Source organism: Falco rusticolus, chromosome 14 (genome assembly GCF_015220075.1).
Source record: "Falco rusticolus isolate bFalRus1 chromosome 14, bFalRus1.pri, whole genome shotgun sequence".
Classification (NCBI taxonomy): Eukaryota; Metazoa; Chordata; class Aves; order Falconiformes; family Falconidae; genus Falco; species Falco rusticolus.
Window position 1 is genome coordinate 23317773 of NC_051200.1, and position 25969 is coordinate 23343741.

A 25969-nucleotide genomic window follows, 5' to 3' on the forward strand; every position below is an offset into this window, starting at 1 on the left:
GAGCTACTCTGTGATCCAACACCCTCTTCTGAGGCTGCTGGGGTTTTGCTGCACACTGATGTCAATGCACAACAGCTGGTGCCAAGCAGTGGTCCCCATCCTCTGCCTTGCTGCAGCTGACAGCTGCTGGTTGTAGATCTTGGGCAATGTGCTGGCTATGAGGAGCAGCAGGGTGGTGGTGGTGGAAGATGAGGGTGATGCCTGCTGTAAGCCATCCTCCTGGCTGGGCATCCTTCCCCAGCCCATGGGTCTCCCTGCCCTGCACAGGCCCCCTGTGCCCTCTCCAGCACATCCTCACTGCGTGTCTGCAGGGCTGGAGCTCTTCCCAGGGCAGTGCCAGTGCTGGGGAAGGGCTGTAGACTTACTGAGCAGGACCTCACCAGTGTCTCCTGGGTCTCCTTCAACACAATTGGGATGTGAGTAGAAATGGGTACATGCACCCCCTGCCCCGAGAGAGGCACGAGCAGGGCATGTGCTGCCACCTGGCAGGAAAAAAGCTTAAAGGGAAGGAAATAAAATCCCTGGCTTTTACTTGTCCCTGGGTCCAAAGAACCAAAGACCCTTCTCTGCTGAGCTTCAGCTGCTTGCTGCAAGCCTCCCATAACAGCACTGAGCTGGGAGTGGCCATATCCTGCCTGGAGTGGGGACTGGGCAGCCTGCCTCCACTGCCAAGCCTCCAGCCCAGATGCACAGGGTCAGAGACAGACAGCAGATCTGAGGCCTGGGGTACCTTTGCATGCACAAAGCAGAAGCTAGGGAGGGAGGAGAGTGTGGAAACATCATCTGCAGCAAATAAAGCTTGCAGATTGGGAGGGCAATTAGCAATGTAGCTTTAATGAACAGCAGATGCCTTGCATTGTGTTTGTATTGCACAAGAAGAGGAGGTCTAGTCTTCACTGTTTTCATTTGAGAAAGGTCCCTCCTCTGTCCTAGCCTTCTAGCCCTGGGTTTGATGTTTTCCTGCTAGGGACCTGAAGAAAAATAAAACCCATTCTTTGCTGGACAACCAGTTTTGCCGGGTACAGGAGTCTGTAGAAGCTGTGAGTATTGCCACCTTTATCCTGCTCTCTGGCTTCTTTGTGATAAAAGGGGAGAGCGGTGGATGCACGAGCCAGCAATGGCAGGGCTGCATGAAGGGAGCTGGGGCTGTAGGCAGGTTGGAAAGAGCAGCTTTAGCAAAAGCAGGTTTAATCAGCAGCAGTGTCTGAGCAACTCTCCTCCTTTGCACTGCTTCCAGATTCCTTGGCCACAACACGATCACACAGCTGAAACCCCGGGGGTTTGAGGACCTGCATCGCCTCTGGTGGGTGCAAGTTCCTCCTCCAGTCCCAGAGTTTGTGACTGATCCTGACTCTTCCTTGCATTTACCATAATTTAATTTCCTTGATGGGAAAGGAAGGATGTGAGCATGATGGTTTCAGGGTATCTGTATTAACATGCCCATGCTGGGGGCTGTGATGGTGTTGGGCACAATGCCGAGCTGGGTGTCCCCCTCCCCACCTTCCCCACCAGCCCTAGGGACTGGGGTGCAATTGGCCTCTGCTGTGGCTCTTCTGTGAAGCTCCTATTTGAGTTTCCCTCCCCTGTTACTGAGGCCAGGTTTAGCACGGACTGGTCATAGTCTTGTCCAAAACCTCGTTCCAGCTGGCTGGTCCGCGGTCTGGAGCAGCCGCAGCAGCAGCAGGGTGCAGTGATGGGCTTCGCTTAGACAGCCTCAGCTCCCAAGCTGCAATGTCAGTGGTTCGTATATAAAAGGCTTTAGAGTGCACTATTAAACACAGAGACTTGCAGCTTCATCACCTTGAAAAATACATGCCTAAATGTGAAAGTACAGCTAATAACCTTCCTTTCTGCTTATCCTCAGAGGCTGTGTTTGATCTGGGCCCATGCGGTGTGTGGTTTTACAGATGGAGCTTATAAAGGTATTGCTACAGAAGAGAAACCATAAAGGCCGCTTAACAGTATGGTTCATCCCCTTTCTGCGTTTGCAGGAGCAGCTCAGACAGGTCTGCTGCCCCACAGTCTTCCCCCCTCTTACTTGCCCTGGAACCAGCGCAGTGATTCCTTAAACCAAGGAAGGAAAGCAGAGGATGAGCAGCTCGCAGAGGGTGGTCTGTGATGCAAACATGCCAGAAGACTTTTGAGAAGCCAAGCACGGCCCTGAATTCCCCAAATGGTTTCTAATTTATCTTTATTTCACAGCAGAAGAGAGGAAAAATCCAACAGACCCTGACTGTGAAGGAATCCAGACTCCACAGCTGGATCTAATGCTTCAGCCAGGGCTCCTAGGCAGGATTGAAAAGGGGGCTCAGGCTGCAGAGGGGGGCAGCCCCTGCCTGTGGGTGGGTGTCTATGCTGTGCAACAGGATTGCTCATCCTGGTGAGGTTTGCAGGGCTGAAGTCGTTGTGTTTCCTGTAAGTAGGGTTAGGGCAGCCCTCCCGCAGGGTTTGGGGAGACCCCACTCTGGAGGTGTCTGCGTGCTACCTTCTGCGCTGCTTCTCCAGGCAGCTTCCAGCCTTTTCCAGGGCAAGTCAAAAATGCTGTGGCTTCCTCACCCTCCCCAGTGCATGGGGAGTAATGGTACAAGGGAGAAGTGTGTCTCGCTCCCGCACCCAGGAGCTGGCAGGGGGAACCAGCAGGCTTTGCTGGTGCTGCTGCTTCTCTATGCCATCTCCTGCTCTCAGCATGCTCTGATTAGAACTAGTTAATTGCTTTTGCTTGGGACAGGGACAGGCAGGTCCTGGGCAGGTTGGCCTGAGCAGAGCCTCAGAACTTACTGATGAGCAGGATGGGTAGCGATGCCTGTGGTTTGGGTTGCTGACTGCTTTCCTTGGGTCAGTGACTGCAAGCAGGATTGGTTGTTTTCCCAAACTACCACCCTGCTGAAGACCCCCTCGTCTTCACACCAGGTCACCTCAAGCCAAGGGGTTTTTAAGGTCCAGCCATTTCCAAGGTGGGTATACAGAATAAGGAATTTGCTTTAACCACCATAAAAACAATTTTGCAGTCACTGTAAGATGACTTTAACACCTTCTCCATAGTCCAGAATACAGATTGGAAACCTTGGCAGCAGCCTGGAGTCAGCGTTAGGGGAGATGGTTTGGCTGTTACAGTGGAAAAAACACATGCGTGTTTGAGTGCACAGGCGCACGTCCATGCTCACATACCAGGTTTTAGGCTGTATTCCCTGGGTGTACACCTGCAAGCAGAGCACTTCACCTGTGGCTGCTGGTCTGGGCTCGCACCATCTCTGCTGGAGATGTGACTGCTGGAGTTGGCTGTAAAATCCTGAAAGCTGGTTTTGAGGATGTGCAGGACTGGTAACTGCTGTGGCCATGCCTGGGGACAGGGAGGCCGTCGGCACAGGGGGATGGAGGGCAACCAGGGCTGGCACCAGGCTTGGGGAAGAGGGGTTGTGACCCCAAGATTTTGCTCTTCTGCAAAACCTGGGTAGTACTCCGTGTCTGCAGAGCTGTCCTGGCTCTGTCCCCACAGGAGGAGCCGTGCAGGCTGTGGTGGGACAGAGTGCCCTCAGCCACACGTTCCCACCTTGCAGGCAGAGGCACCACTCTGCTTAGTGACGTACTCTGTTTATCCATTATTTTTTTTTAGCAGATCAAGTAATCTAAAACTGCAGTCACAAAACATGCAGTGAGGAACACTGCAGACAGGCATGTGCAGAAGCGCTGGGAAAAACACCAGCAGGAGTTCGGGCTATAAATTTGCTTTTACTGGCTGTGGCTCCAGGGTCACTTGCTGCTGTTTTTATTCACCAGTCTCCCAGTGACCTGCCCGTCACAGCTCACTGGAGAGCATCTCCCACAGCCACCAAATGTGCCCGTATCATTACCTTCTTTTCCAAAGAAGGTGAATGAAGCTCTGCGACACTGTTAACAGCTGCGTGTGCCAAGTCTTTGCCTGGGGTGGTGGTGTCTGAACTTGCTCTGTTGTTCCAGGCGGCTGTGGCTGCTCTGCTGGGATGTATGGGAGCCAGTGCAGCCATGCTGCTCTGGGCTGGCTGCACCACTGGCCCTAAGCTTGCCCCCAGGCTTCTGCATGAGCAGCCCGTGCAGTGCAGGTGTCCCCTTGGCTGAGCCCACAGAGCAGCAGAAAGCCCTTGTGAAACACTCTGTTGTCCAGGAGCAGTGACATGACCTGACAATATACAGGGCTGTGACCTGGGGAAACATACAGTGCCATGGGCTCATTTTTCTTTGTTGCCTCCCAGCTAGGTACATGCTGAACAACTCTCTGACTCAAATATCCAGCGCTTCCCTCTGTGAGGAGATGCTGGAGCTTGGCTGGCGGTGAGTACCCTGCCTGTGGATAGGCAGGGGCTGCTGCAGGCGCTGCTCCCACTCCCCAGCCAGGCTCCTGAAGCAGGGAAGGCTTGGAAAGGGCTGGGAGCATCCTGCAGTGGATGGTGATTGGGGGTGTTGGGGGGAGCAAGCAGGAGGTGAGGGATCATGCTGGATGACCCCTGAGCATGGTGGGGATGCATGGGGTGAACCTAGGGAAGCAGCAGTCTGCAGGGACCTGGAAGGGAACAGGATCCAAGCAGCATGCAGGGCTGTCTTCCAGGAGTGCTGCAGCTTCACGGTGCTGTGAGGACCTTGGGGGTCTGGCTATGGCCTCCGCTTGCCAGTGCAGACCCCATCCCATTGTGGGTGCATGGAAGGGATAGCCAGGGCTCTGCTGGGCCCCGTTTCCCACTGCTCTGGGCCAGATAAGGGGCTGCTGTCTCACATTTAATGGTTTCAGCCCATGTTTGTACACAGCATCAACAGCACAGTCAGCTTCATGAATTTTATATGTATTTTGTAGGGACTTGCTCAGGGCCCCCAGAGCCTTTCCCAGCAGCTGTTGGCTGGAGGATGGCTAGCCCTGCTGCCCAAATCAAATTCATGGGGTGGGAGATAGTGTCAGGACACTGCATGGAAAAACCTTCCCATGGTGTATGAGTGCCAGAGCTTGCAGCCAAACCAGACCCTTCTGCTGGCATCCCAGTCCGCTAAAAATGTCCCTGAGGAAGACCATAAAGCTTGCGAGCCCACTCTCCACATGTCAAATACCATCTGGCTCCGGTCTATTCTGTTCTGCCTGAAGAGCTCCTGCCCCATTCCCTCCTGTCATGGAGGCTGATCCCAGGTGCCCTCCCAGAGCTGACAAGTGCAGAAGATTTGCTCCAGTGATGCATGGGCCTCTCCCAGGGTCTAGTTTTCCTGCATGTCACAGTCATACACATCTCCCAAAGAGAGATATATGGCTCCTGGAGCCACAGGAGAGGAGGACAGGAGACTTGTGCACTGTGCCTGTGTTCTCCATGAGCACAGGGCTGCCAGATGCCACAGGGTGGCAGCAGGAGGGCAGAAGTGGGGTGGGGAATCAAGCCATCCTCCCAGGGGATCTGTTATCATGATTATCTGGAGAGCTGGGAATGCACCATGGGACCCTGTACCAATGCTGCTGGATCAGAGTGAGCTTATCTGGACAGTAGTGATACAGGGCTGGGATGGAATCATCTGTGGCAGGAGCTGCTCTACCCTCTCCTTCCCCAGATATCACTTTCCTGTGAGGCGCAGCAGGGTACACCTCTGCCCCAAGGGCAGATGCAGCAGCAGCAGTGCCCCGGTGTCCTTGCTGCTCCATGCAGGAGCAGTGTACGTGGCCACTAGCAGCAGAGCAAGGGTGTTGGATTCTCTTAGTCTCCCAGCTGCTCCCTCCACTCGTACAGAAGTCTGCAAAATGCTCTTTAATTCCTTGCAGCTCCTGATGGAGGTCCCAGCAGGTGATACAGATGCTGAGCAGTGTGTTTGAAAGTCGTGCTGCCCCAGAGCCTGCCCCAGCTAGTGTCTTCATGAGTCCCCTCTGTCTCTGGCAGCCCCAAACCCAGCCTGGGGCCACTCACAGCATCCCCTGCACTGGTTTCCCTTTTGCAGGGGCTTGCAAGAGCTGGAGAACCCCAGCATCCACAACTTGACCTTCCAGAAGCACCAAGCTTTCCCAGGTGTGATCCACATCTGTGAAGGTGCGCACTACACAGGCAATGTGGGCCAGGCAGACTCTCACGGCCAAGGCATGCACTGGCGCTGAGCTGTGTGCTGGGAGCTGTGATTAAGTGATGCCATCAGAGGCCCTTTTAATTGGGTCTGAAACAACGACCCAAGAACCCCAGAGATGTGCAGATCAACAGGCTGGACAGGAATCACACACAGGATGGAAACAGGACGGCACAGCCAGCTGCGAGTGCTTCAGCTTCTTTTTGTAAGGAAAAAAAAAAAATCATTAATTTTCTCCAGATGCACATTTTAAAGTACCTGTAATGAAAGACAACTGTAGATCTTCCTTTCCGTAATTGGTCTGTTCGCAGTACAAATATGGTACATTTTCTACCTGACTTGCTAATAAGCAATCATTTGCTCTCCTGTTATCTATTAATAAGCAGAAATGAGCTTCACATTGCAGTTTGGTAGTAATTTTCTAATGTGAAGTTTTGCTAAGCTTATACGGGTTGGCTTTTATAAGGCTTCAAAAGATTAATCTAAAATAATATGCAGAGGGGAAAATGTGAATCCCTGTTAATGGAACTTGAAGGATTTGAATAAGGGATTGATTTTTAAATGTTAGTTTGAGAATTGTGGGCTGGAGGAACACACTCTTGTATTTATCAGTTGACAGTGCTGAATAGCGGCAGATTTAAGAGTGTGGCTGTGGCACGTGTTCCAAAGAGCACTGGGGTGCCTCCAGCCAGTTTTGCAAAGGCTTTGGGGTGTTGCTTAGTGTCCAAACCCAGCTGTAGTACTGTGCAAACAGGGAGCTGCCTCGCTCGGCCCCACCAAGCTCTGTGTGTGTCCCCAGATCCCTGCCCTAGTGGTGTCATGGGGAGGGCTGTGTGCTGGCATCACCCTGTCCCCACACCCACCCTGCATTGCAGCTGCCTCTTTCCTCCCCCTAAGCTCCCCATCTCCCTTCCCCTGGTCTGCGCAACTCCCCAGGCTCTTGGCTAGGGAAGCTGGGGGTGGGATCTTCTCTACCCAGACAAGGAAAAATATGGCTGAGAGGCTGGAGGGAGCCAGTGTGAGCAGGCAGGGTTCAGGGTATGGGGCAGGGGTCTGTGAATGCCAGACCGTGTTTGCTCCTGGTCCCAGTGAGAGCCAGGAAACCTTCCCCCTCCAACAGTTAATTCAAAAAGTATCAGTAAACACAGCTACGTGTCCTGTGTGTGCTGCTGCAAGCCCAGCTGTCGTGGCATCTCCTCCTTCGACAACCTCCTCGCCAACATCAACCTGTGCATCTTCATCTGGGTCATCACCTGCCTTGGCACCCTCTTCGTCATCTGCATGCGGTCCTTCATCACCACGGAGCACAGCCAGCACACCATGGCCATCATGTCACTATGCTGTAAGCTGGGTGGCAGAGGGGCAGGGACTGGTGGGGGGTGCAGAGGGAACCAAGGCAGATGAGCTTGCCCACGAGCACTTCCACAGGGAGAGCCCGTCCAGCGGATGCCAGCCCTCCCCCAGTGCAGCTGGGTCCTCTTTGCTGCCATCTTATTCTGTGTGCTGATGGCAGATGGGTTTCTGTGCATCCTTCTGTGCCTGGGGCATCTCAGCCACCACAGGCACTCACAGGCACCTCTTTTCAGTATATGTACACATAAAGGCGACGGCTGCCCGGCACTATGATGGTGTTACAGCTGTGCCGTTAAGGCAAAGGGCTACATTTGCCCACTGGCTTTTTTCTCATGCTTCCTTGTCCATCCGTCCCCAGGTGCAGATGGCCTGATGGGCATCTAACACTTCATCATTGCAGCCTTCTCCCTCAGCATCGTACCCGTGGTGTAAGGAATCCTTTGGGAATTACTGTGGGAGGAATGGGGTGTGCTTCCCACTGCAGTCCAGCCTGGGCAAGCAGCCCAGAGCTTCTTCAGCATCATATACCTCAGGGCTCAGGACCCAGGGACGGGGATGATGTGGGGGAGGATGGGCACTCCTGGTGGGAGCAAGACTGTCTAGCCCACCCTCCACTCCAGGGTGCCACAAGAGCCTGCGCTGCCTCCATTAGTGGGGTCTATGACTCTACAGGGTACTGCCACCCTGCTGGGACCCTGTAAGATGGGATGTCAGCTCTGCCCTCCACCCCGAGCTGGGGAGTGTCGCTGCTCCAGCCTGGCGCTGCGCCCAGCCTCACCCCAGAGCTGGCCATGGGCATGGGCATCACTGGGCTAAGGCTGGATTCGGGACTAGCCAGGGCTTCCGAGATGTCTCTGCCCCCTCTAGTGATAACAGTCGGAGTAGCCCTGCTGCTGGCCGCGCTGCCCATCCTGGCTCGCAAGGGTTGCGCTTTGGTTATGCTCTGAGCGAGATTTCTTCCTCTCCAGGCTTGAATCTTGTGCCCTTCATCACCATCGTCTTCGCTTGCTCCAGCATGTTCTCCATCCACTTCGTTGCATCCAAAACAGTGGAGAGAGGCATCTGCTCCTGGGAAGTCACCACCACAAAGCTGTTTTTCCTCATCGCATTCACCCGTGCTCTCTGCTGGATACCCATCTTCTTCCTCAAGCTGCTCTCCCTCCTGCAGGTGGAAATCCCAGGTGAACCCACATCCCCTGGCAAGGCTGTGAAGCACAGCCCACCGCCGGCTGCTGCCCACTGTGAGTCCCTGGGCTGGGAGGCCTTGAGGTAGATGCTGCTGTGTTTTGATCCCTCTTCACCCCCAAATAGGATGGACAGGGTTAGTGGTTTCCCTGGGCCCCTGGTCTCTCCACAGGGAGCAGCAGCCATGGCCCTCCTGTGGGAGGCTGTCCTTCCAGCCGTGAGCCCACGAACGGCATCGCTCCACTTTACTGCATGGGCTGGAGTGGGTGGGTTACCCCTGGGCAGGGGGCAGCCCCCCTTGGCTGCCTAATGTTGCATTCTTATTGGCACAGGCACCATTGCTTCTTGGGTGGTCATCTTCATCCTCCCCCGCCACAGCAGACTGAACCCCATCCTCTGCACAGTCACCACCACCTCCTTCCAGGAGAAGGTGAAGGGCTGGTTGCTGACCCAGCAGCTGGAGCTGCACAAATCCCGCAGGAGCTTTACCCTGGGGACACTGCAGCACTTGCCCCTCCCTGGCAGCACAAGGATGCCTGTGGCTCCCCAGCCTGCCAGGCAGCTCCACAGCCCCCCAGGAGAGTGCATTGCTCAGCTCTGGGATGCTCCTTTGTTGGAGAATCACTCAGCATGAAGGTTTCCTCATCAGACAGCAGATACCATTAGTATTTTATTAATTACACAGATCGGAAGAGCAGCCCCGATCCAAGTCAAACAATCTGCTGCAGTTGCATATAATACAAAAGTCCCTTAAATATAAAATACACGTCTTTTAAGTGAGCATCACCTCGTGCTGAGCTCTACTGCTAGAGTTATATATTAATATTCCAACTGTACAAGTATTTATAGATAGAAAAAAAATTTAAAATATTAGGAGAAAAATCACTCCCCCAAATGTTAGTTATATTTTTATATATATATAAAATATATATATATAAAAACAAAGAATACAGGCTGAGTTACTTTTTTTCACCAAAAGAGAGACAGATAGGATTCGTTACAGCAAAACTGACACTGGGGAACCACTCCCGTGTGTGGGTCATGTTGCCTTCCAGTTGAAATGGTTGTCTGGTAATTTGGGTCCCTGCCTGAACAGAGAAACCAGGTTAGCTCCCAGGTGCTATTAGCTATGCAAACGGCTTCTCTGTGGAGGAGAGGGAGGGATGGGAAGGGGAATGGTCATCTCTGAGGGAGCAGCGTTAGGGAAGCAGCTCTGCACCCAGGAGGGGCACAGGTTCTGCCACCTGTAGTTCCCACCTTACTGCAGAGGACGGGACTGAGCCTGGCCCAAGCAACTGGCACATGCTTGGCCCAGCTTGGGCTACCATGCTTTGCTGGCATGGTCCCCTCGTCAGCTGGGATGAGCACAGCCCTTTGGTGCACTCACGCTGCCTTGGCCAAAGCTTTCACTCCAGAGCGCTGCCGAGGCTGCTCTGCCCTCCTCCACTCTCCCCAGCACTGGAATATGAACGGGGAGCTGCTGCGCTGGCCGTGTCCCTCCCTCACACATCACCGAACTGCCCTGAGGGGCCACTGCCCCTGCCCAGCTGGTACCCGCCTGCCCAGGCAGCTGCCCTGGGGCTCCTCCGAACAGCTGGTAGGCTGGTTTGAAGGGACAGGTTTGGCTTGGAGCATCGCCCATTCAGCCCCACCAAAACCCCGTGCACAAGAGAGGGCTTTCAGCTGAGCAAAAGCGAGGCACAGGACTGGGGGGCTTTTTCTTCTATGAAATTCAGCACCAAAAGTGCAATAGGTTTTTTTCTACCACTCAAGACATACCTATATATCTCTGTGTAGCCCCCCTCCTCCCAGAACAGCCGCCTCTTCCACTACCAAATTGTGACTCCTGGCGGTCCCCGCTGGGTGACACCACAGCACAATCCACCCCTCGTTTGCCCACCCTTCACTTCCCAACACAGCACTGTGACCTACTGAGCCACGCTGTCCTCCCCGCTCACTTCTCCCATACCCTCCTGCTTTGCTCCACGCACCTTCACCCCCCTCCCAGCTGCTCCCGGCTTGCATGGGGGAACCCAGCTGAACCTGAGCCAGCTGCTTCCCAGCCCTGCCTGTGGGATGCCTTCCTGGGGGTCACCCCCAGAGCCCCTCTCTTTCCCTCTGCTCACCAACCTCCTGCAGAGACCAGGGGCTGCACGGCTTCGCCTCTGCAGACAGCCTGCTACGTGGCACACTTGAGCAAGGGGCGGCTGAAGCAGCAACCAGGACGGTGGGATGCAGAATGCCCAGCCCAGGGGAAAAGGACGCTTATAAATATGTGCCTGCGAGCGTGCCAGCCTCCACCTTCCCCTCCACGACCAGCTGCTCGTGTCACGGTCCCATCCAGGAGCCCCAGCCCAAATCCACCGGCAAGTCCATGTCAGACAGGACAGAGCATCTTCCTGGTGCCTCAGATCTTTGTCTCAGGGCCGTTGGGACTCAGGACTGGGAAAGAGTCTCGGATCCTCACCAGCTCCATGGCACAGAGGTGGCCAAAGACCTTGTTGTACCACTCGGGAGACCGGCCCCTGGAGAAGGGAAGAGGCCGGAGGAGGGTGAGCGGGCAGAAGAGACCCTGGCACAGGCCAAATTGCAGCACGCCACTTCTTGCTTAGGGACAGGCACTTGCCTTGGCTCCAGCTGTGATGGACTATGGGATGATGAACGAGCAGTACATGACACAAAAGGGAACCCACCTCCCTTGCTCCCCACCACAGACATGAAGCAAAATGGGGGAAATCTGTGAGCCAGCCACGCTTGCACCAGCCCAGGGTGGTGACCAGACTGCCCCTTGCATCAGCCCACACCACTAACACCCCAGCACAGCTCATCACAGAGAGGAGAGCATCTACGCTGTGCTTCAGACCCATGTGGGACCCCGGGTTTTCTGCAGAAGCTTTAGGGGACTTGCTGCCACACTCAGAGCCACCAGAGGAATGGCCAGCACTGCAAGACTGAGCTGGTGGCTCCCTTCCCAGTAACCATGTGGCAGCTAAAACGTGGCGCCAGACCAGCATCCTATTCCCTCCCTCTGGGCAGGCAGACACTGTATTGCATGAGCTGCAACCCTGCCTGTGCTGCACGAGCAGAGGGACGAGCAGCTCCTGCACCACACCACTACCTGCTGCTCCACCAACCTCCCCCACGGCTGATGCAGCCGCTGACGCAGTGGCACCAAGGGCCCCATTACCTGAGGTCAGCTCTGCAGATGTGGGTCACTTTGGAGCGGCCCATGGCGCTGGGCTCAATGAGGTACTGGGATGTCAGTACGATGGCTTTGACACCCCCCTCCACCGGCAGCTTGTCGTGTTCCACCGAGATGGAGATGAGCAGGCAGGCTCCCCGTGGCAGGTCCATGCGCCAGCACCTGCAGGACAGCACAGGCCCGCTCAGCTCCTGTCCCTGTGTGCCCACCCACGGGCAGGCCCTGCCTTGACCTCGGGGCCCACACCGGGAGCACAGAGGGAGCGCAGCCCAGGGAGGAGCAGCCAGGGCTGGAGCCAGATGGGTTCCACCAAACCAAGACCAAACTCTCCCGCTCGGGTTTTTCCCCACCCTCACCGGAGCACAACACAGTCCCTGCGCGGGTGCGGTGCCATGCTGTCCGTGACATAGTGGTAGACCTCCATGTTCTTGTCCAGGGCCTCCACAACTTTGCTCTGCAGCAGGTCCTCATCCCAGAGGTGACGCTCCCGAAGCACCCGGTGCAGCACCATGGCAGGAGGGGCCTCGACGTCTGTGGAGACCTTCCACAAGCGCAGAGGGTGCCCATCTCCAACCTGATGGGCCAAGGAAAGGGTCAGGCAGCCTGTCCCATAGGACTCCCAAGTTCCCAATGGCACCCAGTGCTAACCCCCAAGCAGCTTTACCAATAGCTCCCACCACCGTGGAGCAGCACGGTTACATCTGCTGGTTAGTGAGGGATGGGAGGGGATGGGAGCTGCTCAAGCTGCTGGAGAGGCTCTGGCCACGGGCAGCCAGCTCCTCTGCTAACAACAACATGGTAGGCTCCCTCCCAGGACTGCTGGGCACAGGGAACCCTCCATCCCAGAGCTGCCCCTCTCTCAGGCCCTGCTCTAGTAAAGGGTTGCTGATCCCTCCTCACATAAGAGAACAAGCACCACGGGATTGCTAGCAGGTCAGCAGGTGCCCACAGAACCCAGTGGTCACGCCGTGCACACTTCCCTGTGTGATCCCAAGCTCCCCTCCACGCAGTGGCATTTACCTTTTTGCAGGAGAGCTCCGTGTTCAGGGGTCCTGGGGTGCTCAGCCACCCCTTGAATTTCTCTGATGACTCTTTGAGCAGGTTCTGGACACTCTGCTCAAAGTAGGAATGTAAATCCTTGCTTTCCCCCTGACACATGAAGTCAGACAGGGGATGGGGGTAAGCATCTGCAGCCATATAGGAGCTGCTCAGCTGCAGCAAGATGTCATGGGAGACCTACAAGCCAAAAGTACAGAGATCTTCAGCAAGCCAGATGGATGCTACGTGGACTTTGTGAGTGGTCCTGGGTGGCTAGAAAACCATTAACTCCTCATCCCACTAAGGAGGGGGGGAGGGTGGACACAGCCTCGCTGGACATATGTCCTGCAGCTTGTGACCTGTACCACCACGAGACGCAGCTGGGCTTTGCTCAAGGGCTGACCAATTGGTGACAGATGCCCAGCTGAAGGATGTGTGCCCTTATCTCACCCCACACTGACTCCGCAGGACCAGTACCCCACCAGTGAGGTCACATCTGCTGCTGCCAGCACCCAGGGAGGGCAATGCTGGGCTGGACACACCACCACCACCCACCTGGAAGAGTTTCTTGCAGTCGGTGATCATATGCGAGAGCCCCTGCGTCGCAGCCATGTTCTCATTGAGGTCCTTCTGGTCAGGCTTCCCCATGGTGCCCCTCTTGTGTATCACTCTGCAGGGGAGCAGGCATCGCTGGGACTGGGTGGGCATCACCCCTGTCTCTAGTTCCCCATCGCTCTACTTTCTCTACACAGAGCAGCAGACCCCCACTTTGCAAAGCAGAGCGATGGGGGGGCTGTGCAGTTAGCCTGCATGTCCCCCCCATGCCTTACCCTAACCCACTGGCCTCCTACCACAATGGACAGGGAAGGGATGACGGGGAGGCAGGGGCTGCAGGAAGACTGGGGAGGCCAGAGCCAGTCCAATCCTTACCTCGGCGAGGTGCTTTCCTTCTTGGACACATTGAGGTGGAAGATGGAGGGGGCCAGGCACACGGCCAGGTTCCCCGCAGTCATCTGGTTCTCCTCCGCGGAGGCAATGTCACTCAGGAAGTAGAGCAGGGTCTGCAGCACCTCCCGGTTCTCATCCGGCATGAGGATAACGGCTGCCTGCACTGCCTGCAGCCGCTGCTCCTTTGACACGACTGTGAGCACAGGACAAAGCTGACGGTCAGCAGGTCCATCCCTGCGGGCCACCACCTGCCTGCACTGCCTCTGTCCAAATGAATAAAGAGCTGCCTGCTCCCCGGGAGACCCCAACTTTCGTCCCCAGCCCAGCACTTACATTGGTAGATCTGCAGGAAGGTGTCGGTCAGCTTGCTGGTGAAGATGGGCTCTGGCAGGTCACGGAAATACTGCTTCAGCAGGTCAGCCACGTCATATGCTGACTGCCCATCATAGTTGACGTTGTCAGGGCTGGTTTCATTCATGTGACGGAGCGCCTGAATCCGGGACTTCACCCCTGACTTTCGGAAAATGCCAACCTGCCGGGGAAGAGCGGGTTGGTGCCCAAGTGCAGAGCAGGCACCGCGCCAGCAGGCACCCAGCTGGACTCCCATAGCACTGGCAAGGAGACCCCTTCCGCAGCAGCCTCACGCCCCTGCAGCCCAGGGGAGAAACCCGAGTGAGGGACAGCCAAGGAGACACCAGCGGGTGTGGGTTTCCCACAGCCTCACACTCCCATCTCATCACAGCCAAGCACCACATGACCTGAACAAAAAGGACCCCAAAACCTAGGTTTTTTCCCAAATCACAGCACTGCCAGCAATTGTAGCATCACCTGGTCCAGGCACTGGCTGCGGATGTAGCGCATTGCCTGCTGGATGCTCTGGGGCAGTGGCTGCCCTGTCCGCTGCACGTTGATGATGGGTGGCACCCCAAAGACCATCTTGTCCCTGTAGTTGGGGACTTTACTCCGCTTCATGAACTTGGGCACAGTCCTGCGGGGTGGGACAGACAGATGTCAGTACAATGAACAGCTCCCGTGGCACCATGACGCAGAGGGGAGCAGGACCCCAGGTAACGCACATGGACACGTGCTTCTGCCATGTTTTGAATCTAAGCAAGGCAGCTTTTGAGCAGGAACTGCAGCACCTTTTATTAAGCAAAAATGCTTTAATACTTGGCTGCAAAAGGAAACCACTGTCCCACTTTCTTACATTGTTGCAGCCTTTTTAGTGCTCCACAAATGCCAGCAGCCCTCCTGGATGCAGATGATGCTGGGAGCCCAAGTGTCCGCCCCCAGCTCACACTTTCAATGAAGCCCACAGCCATGCAAAGCAAAGCCAGCTCCTGTTTCAGCTTTTTGCCCCCCTCTCCAGCACCTTCACACACTGAAGCTGCCCCAGGCTGCAGGACAAGGGCTGGCAGGCAGCGCCCAGCACAGCACAAAGCTGCAGCCCTTGCCCACCACATGGGCATCATCCCAGTCCCCCTCCCCACCAGCTCACCATGTCCAGGCTTGCTTGTGGGGCACAGAATACTTCTCCATGATGGCCGTGAGACGGAGCAGGGAGCACTTCTGGAGCAGGTTGAGCTGGGCAGAGGACTGGCGGTTGATCTCCAGGGAGGCAGAGTTCAGGCTGGGCCGGTGCGAGTTCTGGAAACTGTGCCAACGCAGCTTCCTATGGGGCAAGGCTGGCGGTGAGATCTGGTGGCCCCAGGGAAGGGTCCTGCCCTGCCCCATGGCACCTGCTGCTTTGTGGGAAGGTGTGGGCACCGCAGCAGCCGGGCTGAGCCCAGGGATCCCAGCGCCAGTGCCACGGGTGCTGCTCCCTCCCTCCTGGCGCTCACAGACCCACTGCCAGAGCGTGCCAGGGGCAGCATGAGAGACACCTTCTCTTGCCTCAAAGGACTGTCCTGTCCCTCAGATTCCCCTGAGACCACCCCTTGCACTTCAGGCGCACTGCACCTGCACCAGCACCCAAGGGCTGCACTGCGCTGCCAGGAGATTTGGGGAGAGCTCAGATGCTCAGGGTGACACCATGCAGAACGATGCTACATCAAAGAGGACATCTACAACACCCTCTTTCTCAAGAAGAAAAGACACCCCAAAAAGGTGGTGCTCTCTTGGGAGCCTGCTAAAAACCTCCCTGAGCCCATGCTGCTCCAGAAAGGCTCCTGCAGTGCTGCTCTACTGCATCCTCAAGCCTAGAACGGCACAAGGGACATCCCTAGCTAACAAAATGCCCCTCCATGCCTGCCTGAAGGCTCATTATCCTCCAGCATCAGCCTAGGAGGAACTAGAAAAGAATTTGGAACGGCTGGAGTTTCCTCAGGGGAAACACAAGGGAGCACTAGCACACTGGAAGCAAGTGCCTCCTTCATTTAAATCTGTTATTAGTACATGAAAAGTCATTTAATTACAGGTGCAGGCAGAAAGGTCGCACCCTATACACAACAGGCAGCAGCTGCAGGCAGCAGGGCTGGCAGCGGTGGCTTGCAGCCGCCAGAGCGCACCAGCAACCCTAGCTGCTTCCCTGCCTCACTGCACCGTACCAGGGTGCCCACCCAGCAGCATCTCCCTCCCTCCACCCGGCTTCTGCCACGAGGGAAAGGGTGATCATTAAGCCCGGGCTTGCAGGGCACCGGCCAGCATCCCTGAGGAACGGCTCCGGTGCTGCTCCCCCTGAGCAGAAGCACCCGTGGATTGGGGGGGATGGGCTCGCAGTGGTCCCCTAGCCAGCAGCACCTCGGCAGCTCCAGGACCAAGCCCTTCCCAGGCACGGCAGAGGGGAGGAGGGTGCAGCCCCAGCCCCGGTCCATGCTCACCTGCAGGGTCTGGTGAGGGATGCTCCCACCCCTGAGTCCCGGCGCTCCCGCATCTCAATCTCTTCGGCCTCATTCAGGGAGTTGCCCGTGCTGTCAAAGTCACTGGCAGAAGTGCCAACATCCGACATGGACCGCTCTTCAAAGTGCAGGTTGGAGGGTTCCCCTCCTGAGTCCGACTCCTCCTCCTCCTCCTCCTCGCCCCCTTCCTCCCCAGCCAGATCAGGGGAGATGGCTTTATACCAGAGCTCCACCTTCTGCTGCAGCCCCCACATGTGCTGCAGTATGTCGTCGAGGTTCTCATAGGTCACCTCCCCGTCCTTGCAGAAGTCCTCGCTGCTGCCGAACTCTGGCACGTTGTCATACACGCTGACCCGGCTGCCCAGGGAGCTGCAGGAGCCCCGCCGGCGGCGGCAGGCAAAGCCCCGTGGGGAGGACAAGCCCTCCACACTGCTGCTGCTGCCACCCCCACTGCCCCCCACCAGCCCGATGGGCACATTCCCTGATTTCCAGTGGGTCAGGGAGCTGCCACCCAAGGGGCACAAGCTCTCAATGGAGAGGGATTTGGGGAAGGTGCCTGGCTTGTGGTCCTGGGGGATGTAGACCAAGCAGTCCCCCCGGCGTGCCTGCCGGTGCTGGCACCCTCCAGCAGCCCAGTCACCGCTGCCTGTCATGGCCATTTCATAGTCCTCCAGGTAGACTCCGCTGCGTTTCGAGTCAGAGCTCACCTTGCTCCCACCTAAGCCTAGCAAGCGGTTAGTCCTGTACGACACCGAGAAGAAGTGTTTTTTGCCATGGAAAGAAGCAGATAACCCTCTTTTAGAGGAGCTGGCCTTGGTGGCTGCAAGGTCCCTGTTACTCTTCAGGGAGCCCCACCCTGGTGTGGCTGCGATGCTGCTGTTTGGGGCCACCTTCTCGTCTGGGCTGGCCTTCTCTTTGTCCTTCCTTCGAAGGGACTCAATTCTCTTCAGGAAGCTGCGAGACCGTCGCTTCTTTGGCTTCTCCTTGGAGCTCTCACTGTGGCTCGAGGGCTGCTCCAGCAAGGAGCGTTCACTCAAGCTGTGGCTGGAGGCGATGATGGCAGCAGCAGTGACATGGATGGGGGACAGGGGCTTGGGTGGTGCATCCCCAATGCCCAGCATGCCACCCGTGCTGCCTATGCTGCCGCTGCTGTGCAAAGACACAGCCTCCGGGTTGGTGCTGAGGTCCGTGAGGACACTCTCACGGCTGGATGCCTGTCGCATGGTGGAGCTCAGGACCTCGGAGCTCTGGGAGAGAACATCGATGGACCCCACCCGGGACCACCTCTTGCTGTCCCTCTGAAAAGCCCACCGGTTGCTGATGGCATACAGGTCTTCCTCTTCGGAGTCTTCATTCTGTGGGTGGTTGAGAACAGGGGACAATCAGTTGGTTGGAGCCACAGAGGGCTGGCATGTCCCCCCAGCCTGCTCTCCTGGGACAAGCACCCCAGAGGTGGGCACAGCCACCAGCAGAGCCCCAGGCAGGGAAGCGAGCAGCGTGCACACCCCCTTAAACCAGCTCCCTTCAGCAACAGAGGGCTCCAGAAGCCACCAGGCATTATCGTGCCATGCCAGAGGGCCATACTGCACTGGAAAGGGGAAGGTGCTGCTTCCAGGCCACCTCTGGAGAGCCCACAAGCAATCCGGACATCCCTGCGGAGCCTCCCCACAACCCCGGGGCCACACACGGCAGCACAGCAAGGGATGCAGGGCTGAATCCTTCCCAAGCCAAAAGAAGGGCAGTCAGAACAAGCAGGGATACACCCAGTAATGATTTCCACATACTAAACACCAAGCTGCCGTGCATTTAAAATGTATTATTCATTAAAGGAAATACAAAAGGTTTTGCTATTAATATGCCAATATTAATTGTTGTTTGTGACATGGGCTGGTTTCACCTATCTCTCCGGGGTCAGGCTTCCTCCTGGAGATGTGCTGCTGGGGGTTCTCACAGCCCAGCTCAGCAGAGATCCCGAGGGTGATGCTGCAGGCTGCAGGCACACAGCCCTGCACAGACCACCCTGGCTGTCCTGGCACGGGTGTAACAGCTCCTGTGGTTTGACTGCTACCACCAGAGCCTTGGAGAGGTGTGGGGGCACAGGGCAAGCACAGGTGCCTGCTAATCCAGCCAGGGCCACATCTGTGCTGGGAGACAGTGAAATAAATGAATGACAGCACCAGGCACGGCTGCACACCTGGGGCAGTCCTGAAGCACGCCGTGTTATTACTGAACACAGGACTGCTGCTCCACCAGTGAGCACGCATTCCCCCGCACCCCTCAGCCCCTCGCCTGCCCTTGAACTTACCCGTTTATGCAGATAGTGAACTTCCAGCTTCATGGAGGCACATGTGTTCAGGGTCATCAGCCTCCTGCAAGGAACCAAGAGAGGTTTTACCCTAGTCCTGGCCCCTGCTCAGGCTGCAGTGCTTGCTTGTTCTTTGTTTTCTTTTTCTGTCTCAGAGCTCTTGCTGTACACTGTCACCTGTCACCCAGCAGCTGCAGCTCCAGGGATCAGAGGGACACATGGAGCCCGGCACAGCTCCAAGCCTAATCCCAGGGGAGTGCCACACCACAAGCTGCACGCCTGCCTGCAGACCTCTGTGGACACCCCACGCCTTCGCCACCTGCCCAGGCACCCAGTCATGTGAACCTTCATCATTGCAGCCAAGGGGTGACACCGCTCGAGCACACAAGTGGCACAAGCCCTTGGTTGCGTGCCAGCAGGGATTTTGCAAATGCAGCCATCAAAGCAGCGCTTCACTCCCTCTGCACAGGCACTGGGATGTCCTGGCCATGCTTAAATGCCTGCAACAACCCCAGCGCCAGTGCTCTCCCACAGCCACAGCATCCAAGGATGCCCATCTCCCACTGCTCATGGCACCCCTGCACTGCTGGGTCCATGCAGCTGCTGGCCACCTCTCAGGCGGTGTTTTCCAGGCATCCCAGCTCCCTCCATCTGCTGAGGGTTTGCTTTGTAAGCGGGCCCACTGACGGCTGTGGTGCAGCCGTGACCCTCACCCTGCTGCCTGCGGACAAGCAGCCCAGCAAGTACCATGTCTCCACAGCCAAAAAACAAACCTCAGCGACATATTACCAAAAATCTGACTCGTGTCCCTTTTGCAGTCCCACTGAGACCCCTGACTGAGAGTGGGGTCTTGTAACGCACCCTGCATCGTGGTTAAACACATGAAGTCTGGCAAAGGGAGCGAGGTGGGAGCACACGTGTGCTAGGCGGGGAGAGAACACCTCCAAGGGATTCATTTTCTTGGAAGAGCTGCCTTTTCAGTGTCCTTCTTGACCTTTTTGTTAGAAAAATGCTGCAATGGGACACCTCAGGGACCCCAGAGACAGCTCAGGGGGTCAGGGTCATCCCTGTCCTGTGTGGCCCACCCAGCTGCACCAGTCGCCTGAGTGGGCTGGGATGAACTGCTCTTGGTTATTAGAGCAAAACAATCTCAGAAGCTCCTGTGACCAGCCAAAGAATGACAAAAGAACCTGAATGCTCAGACAGGGGGCTGGTCAAAGACCTCTCAGCATCTCCCACCCCACTGCCATCACCAGGAGGAAAACCCAGGACCTCGCTGGGCACCCGAGAAGCAGCGCAGGGGATGCCCTCCTGCCTGGCACAGCAGCCTGTCTGTTGGGAAAACAAGTAAGTAACAGACGCTTTTCCCATCCCTTCTCTGTTCTGTTCAGCAGTGGTGTCTGTGGGAGGGACAGCAAGAGTTAAGGCATGGAGTCAGCGCGGGAGCACGGGCGTGATGATGTGGCCCAAAAGCCAAGGCAGGGCTGAGTCACCCACAGCCTGTCCAGACAGACAGACCATCTGGACAGACAAACTAACCAGATGGACCGATGCTGGGGTTGAGCGGTGTCCCTCCTTTTGGGTGTTAGCTCTTGCTCACACTGGCAGCACCAGGAGAGTTCCCCCCATCTCTGAAACACACGCTGCCTCCCTGCAGCAACACACCCTGTGGCATCTCCCGGAGCTATTTTCAGCCCTGCTGCTGCAAGGAGTAGCTGTGTCCTCCTGGAAAATGTATGACCGGGCTGTGTTGCCAGGCACCAGGATGACTAATGTCACACAAAGCCAGTGAGCACTTGTGAACGCAGAAATCCTCTGTTGGAGCAATCGGCCAGGGTTGTTCCAGGGAGGAGGAGGGACCCCCCAGCACAGACTTCACCTGCACGAAGCAAACCACAGCACAAACAGACCGCTCCCGAAGCCCCTAATGACCCACCCAAAGCACTAATTAGCAGCACACGCCTTCCATGGAGCCCCTCGCACTGCACCACAGCTCAGCAAACCCCTCACTGTGTGTTTTCTGTCCTTCACAGGCAGCACGTGCCTGATGACCGAGTGAAACTCCGTCCGTGGACACGATTCCATCTGCAGGTGCTTTGACCTCAGTCTGCCTTATGCCAACAACCAAGCCAGTCTGCTCGCTCTGATGCAGAGATGTGGTTTCCAAGCTCTTTTGCTCTCGGAGACATTACGAAGCAACCTTGCAACACAAAGCAAGATAAAACGTGCCCTGGGCACACAGGGCTCCCTCCCCTTGGGACTGCAGCCCATGAGGTGCCGCCCAGGGCAGCTGGAGGTGGAAGGGGAGCGCATGGGCAGCAGGGACAGCAAAACTGGGTCTCTCTTTGCATCTCTGCTCAGTTTGACAGTTCAGCTCTGAACAAGCCATTTCTAATCGAGTTCTATAAGCCACAGTTACTCAAGCTTGAAATTAAAACACAACCTGAAAGCCACAAAAAGAGAAAAATTATTCCTGGGAGATCTTTCCATTCCCCAGGAGCTCTCTTTGTTCAAAACAATAAGTGCTGCTGTTTCCCCAGCACCACCCAGCAGCCCGCATGCTGTTCTGATCCGGAAAACTAATGCATCCAGACTCCTCACTGCAGAGGGAGCGCCAGCGCCCGGGTGGGCTCCAAGCCGCAGCCAAGGTGCCAGGCAGGCCCCCCACAGACCCCACCGCCCTGTTGGCCCCAGGGACCTCGGGCGGCTGCCCCTCGCCCTCGCCTGGGGCACATCCTCGCGCTGGCTCTGAAGGGGTGCACGGGAGTGTTACCTGCACAGGGATTTGAGGGAGTCCTGGTCCAGGAAGCCGTGGTCCTTCTTCACAGCACTGATGTCAAGAGGGAACAACGAGTCTGGGGAGGAAAGCGAGAGGAAGATCAGCTTCTGTTTCCAAGCCAGCCGCTGCACCAGGCACAAAGGCCAGCAGGGAGCATAGGAGGAGGGAGACACTGCGAGGGGCAAGAGGAGGAGATGCTGATGATGGAGAGCCGAGGATGCGGGAGAGCAGCGAAGAGGAAAGGTGTGGGAGGCTTCTGGGCCATGAGTATGAGTCAGAAGAAGCTGGGAAGGCTGGGGCATTGCTTTGCCACCATGAGCTGCCACCTGTGACAGCCATGGCTGTGGGAGGGGAACCTACAGAGAGGGATGGTTCCACCAAGCTGCCTGGGAAGCAGCTCTCTGCAGGCAGGATTTGACCTGGGCTCCTGGCAGCGGGTCCTCCCAAGGGACCACTTTGTGCCCACAGCTCCAGGAGGCAACCAGCGAACAGCAAGACACAGATGGGGCAGGCATGGAAAGGCCAGGGATGCCCGGGTGCCATGATGGTGAGCGCAAGCCAAGTGCAGAGGTGGGAGGGATGAGTCAGGCAAAGGAGAAGGGTGGAAACCAGCCCCATCGGCCTGGGAGCACAAGGGCTTGCAGCAGCCCAGACACTCAGAGAGGATCACAGTCATGCAACAGTTATCCCTTGCATTGCCTCCACCTCAGTCAGCTTCCCCCTTGCAGGACAAACCACCCTGTCACTGCTCTGGGGACATGCACACCCGGGACAGTTAAAGCCCACAGGAAAGGCTCCTGCTGGGCTGGGGTGCTGGGCTGGCTGTAGCTCATGGAGAGATAAGCAGATTCACAAATAAACACCAGCCCTTTGCAGCGCTTTCACACACCCACACAGGTACCCCTGCACAGCTCTGCTCCCAGGTGAGCACATCTGGAGCCTGGACTGCCGGCAGCACACACTGCAGAAGGGACAGGGACCCCCTTGGCTTCTCCCCTCGGCACCTCACGGTGGTTTTTGGAGAGTGACCATTTCCCTAATGCTGCCCAAGAAACATCTTGCTGTCCCATAACACAATACATTACACATGCATTGAGTGCTCATCAGTGACTCCCTTCTCCCACTGATCCCCCACGGTCAAGAAAGCCTCTCAGATGCCCTGGGAAGAGCTAGGAGCTGCTAAGAGGTCTCCCAAGGGCAAGAAAGCCATACTGGTATGGTGGTACTGTGGATCTAGCATCTCATTCAATCCCCCCACATGCCCCAATGGTCAGGTCTCCACAAGCAGATATGCTAGCTGGCCTCACAGAAGTGGCTGGAGGAGCACCCAGAGATGGTACATGCCCAGGGTCTTTGGGCAGCGCTCTTTCCAGGCAAGTTAGGTGAGGGTGGCAGGCTGCCCAAGGGCCTCCATCCAGTTCCCTCCTCATCTCTGTGCACTTTGAGACAGCTCTGCTGGGATCAGGTACATAAGACCTGGACCATTAACTGAACGTGTCTAATCCTGGCTGTTAATGAAGCTATCGAGTGCAATTACCAAGGGGATGCTAAGCCCTGCCAGCTGGGGAGAAAAACAGAACAAAACACTCTGAGGATGTGGAAAGTTTTGCTCAGAGAGGCTGGAAAAAGGGTTGGTTTATTCATAGACTCCAGCACCCAGCACCCGCTCCTCACCACCCTGGCTGTAAGCACTGTTAGGAGCCAACACCTGGGGCTAGGTCTCCCCTGCAGGAATCTGGCCAGTCCTTACACGTGGCCACACTAAGAGCCTGCCCCCTAAAATAGAAACCAGAAGCAAACAGGCAGCCGGTAAAGCCATTACCTGAGGGGCAAGAGTGTGGCTCCTGCACACGTGTTGCGGGGGGCGGTGGAAGTGCCCTTGCTGAACAATAGCCATCGCTGCGCCTGCTGGAGACCCAGCTTCCCACTATTGTCCCAGCCAGCTGGGGCTGGCTGCAGCCACCACTCCTTGGCACCACCACCCTCCGGCAGGGACCGGCCATCCCACCACCAGTTTGAAGTAAACACAGCTGAGCCAGAGGCGAGAGCCACAAACAGCTCAGGGGTGCGTGGATGAGGAGGTGGGAGTGGGTCTATGGTGGGGGGGGTCTGTCCAACACCTGCACCCTGGGAGCTGTGTGGCATGGGGACCTGGTCGTCCCCAGCATCACTTCCTCCAAAAGCACAGACCCTACCACCTAATAGAACAACGAGGCAGGCCGGGAGACTGCAGGATGCGTTAGCAGGGAGGGAGGAAATGCTCACGCTATGTTACCTACACTGGCTGCCACTGTGCTCCCACCACTGCAAGCGCTCACTGAGCTACTGAAAACCTGATGTCTCTCCAAAGCCGGCCTGCCCTTGACCTCAGCAGCCACCCCGGGGACTCCTCACAGCCCTGCCTAAAGGGGAAAAGTTCAGGAATGCAGAAAAGTTAACAGCATGGCTGGCTCTCCAGGCCATGGCCAAGTTCAAGGGCTTAAAGTTTTAACACGTAATCATATAATTAGCAAACAATCCTCTCTGCCCTATCCCCAGAGCTTTGTGAGCTCTCCCTGCAGCCACCCGCAGTATTTGGTTGAGACACAGGATAGGAGACCAGGTACAGAGCAGGCACTGGGGCCAGCAGGAGCAGCCAGTGCTCACCTTCGTAAAGCTGGGCATACTGAGGGAATCCCGCCGCTCGCAGCCAGTCACAAGCTTTCTTGGCTTCAGTTTCTGAAAGAAAGCAAAGAACCAGCCTGAGCATCCCTGTTCTATCTATCATCCCCAGAGCAGCAGCCTGCTCCCCCCGCTCCCGTGGCACCCGAGCCCCTGTTATATCTGCCCCACGCAGAGGAGGTGATGGGCTGCAGACAGGGGGTCTGGGGAGCCCGGGCTGTGCCAGTGGGCAGGGATGCCCGTGCGCAGGGGCAGCTCTCTGCTTTCTGCTGAGAAACTGCTTGGCTTTAGCCCCTCCGCTAGCACATGACAAGAGGAGGAGGAGGTAACAGGAATGATACGACCATAAGACACAATTTTAACCTTCAGATGAAAACGTTTCGTTTCTGAACCCACCAAACCACATACAATACTTTGCCAGGCAAGTACTGTATGACTGACAGGCAATCACCAGGCAAGAGGAAGATCTTTATTTTTAATAATTAGTTCAGAGCTCCTCAAAGCTTAGAGTCAGTCACTTTTGCAAATATTCTCCAGAAAAGCCTGCCAAAGAAACCTTTCCTTCTTCCTCCTTCCCACCATCCCGGACCACCAAACCTCTTCTTTCAAGCTGGCATTCACCCTGGCAGGTACCAAAACCCTGGTTTTCTACACCACCCGCCTGGCCGGTGTAGAACCCATCTGTCACACACGGTTCAGCTGTCGTCTGGGTGAGCCCATCTGATGGCCAGCACTATTTTTGGGGAAATTTCTCAAATTTAGGGGAAAACAGCCCTAGGTTCACGCAGCCAAAGCAAGCTGCTGCCTGGTGTCAGCAGTATGCCAGTCTGTTGTGATTTATACCTCTGAGGGTGACAAACATTTGACCTCAAGTGTAGAAAATGTGATGGCAGTTTCAGGGTCTCGCCCATCTTCCCCGGAGGCACCTCCCAGCACTGACTGGACTGAGGCTGGATCCACCCAGCAGGCTGCAGTGAAACACCCCAATTTCATCACCATCCACCAAACAGCCTCAGCTGAGAGCTCTGCCTGTATTTCTAATTACATAGCTACAGCAGGGGAAGAGAAAAAAAGCTCAAAACAAGCAGTTCAGTTAAGGACAGGACCAAGCCAGATCCCTGAACCCAAATACTTCAGAAGTTTTTGGAAGAAGTTTTGGAACAAGCATCTGCATCTGGGTTCCAAACCGTGCAGCTGTCCTTGGCTGTGCCATGAGCCCAGCCGAAATCCCAGCACTGACCCCTCCTACCCTCAACAGGGCTCAAACCCAGTAATCCCAGTGGAGACCTCAGCTGTGGAGCTTGACCAGGCCAGCATGGTCCCCGTGGAGCACCGCAGCCCTCCCGTGCTCCCCAGCAACTCCGCAGGGGAAGGCACCCTGTAGCTGTGGCTGTCTGGCCAGGAGGGCACCAACCAAGACTGATGGTCCGTGTGAGCAGTCTTTGGTCATGATGGCTCTAGAGAGCAGATCCCTCCCACATCCCTGGGGCTGGCAGTGCCCAAGGACGGGCATTTCACACAGCCCCCTGGTCAACAAAACTGTCAGACCCCGCTCCTGCTCTGCTCTGCTCCTCTTTTCACTCACAACGAAGTTGCTGGCC

The 25969-nt window shown here is 56.3% G+C and overlaps 1 protein-coding gene across 5 annotated transcripts in view; it reads right to left on the reverse strand.

The window, feature by feature from the left end:
- Positions 1-9255: 9255 nt before the first annotated feature.
- Positions 9256-25969, reverse strand: part of STARD8 (StAR related lipid transfer domain containing 8) — a 57079-nt gene continuing 40365 nt past the window's right edge. For 4 of the 5 annotated variants that reach the window (XM_037408270.1, XM_037408273.1, XM_037408271.1 and 1 more), the window contains 13 exons: positions 24354-24425; positions 21702-21783; positions 18929-18992; positions 16606-17978; positions 15285-15458; positions 14615-14774; positions 14120-14318; positions 13769-13979; positions 13394-13508; positions 12821-13036; positions 12157-12374; positions 11786-11962; positions 9256-11123 (listed from right to left, as the gene is read on the reverse strand). In XM_037408270.1, coding sequence (XP_037264167.1) covers positions 11006-11123; positions 11786-11962; positions 12157-12374; positions 12821-13036; positions 13394-13508; positions 13769-13979; positions 14120-14318; positions 14615-14774; positions 15285-15458; positions 16606-17978; positions 18929-18992; positions 21702-21783; positions 24354-24425 — 3179 coding nt within the window. In that variant the 3' untranslated portion in view covers positions 9256-11005. The remainder of the gene's footprint in view (positions 11124-11785; positions 11963-12156; positions 12375-12820; positions 13037-13393; positions 13509-13768; positions 13980-14119; positions 14319-14614; positions 14775-15284; positions 15459-16605; positions 17979-18928; positions 18993-21701; positions 21784-24353; positions 24426-25969) is intronic. The other variant, XM_037408272.1, reaches the window with a different exon arrangement.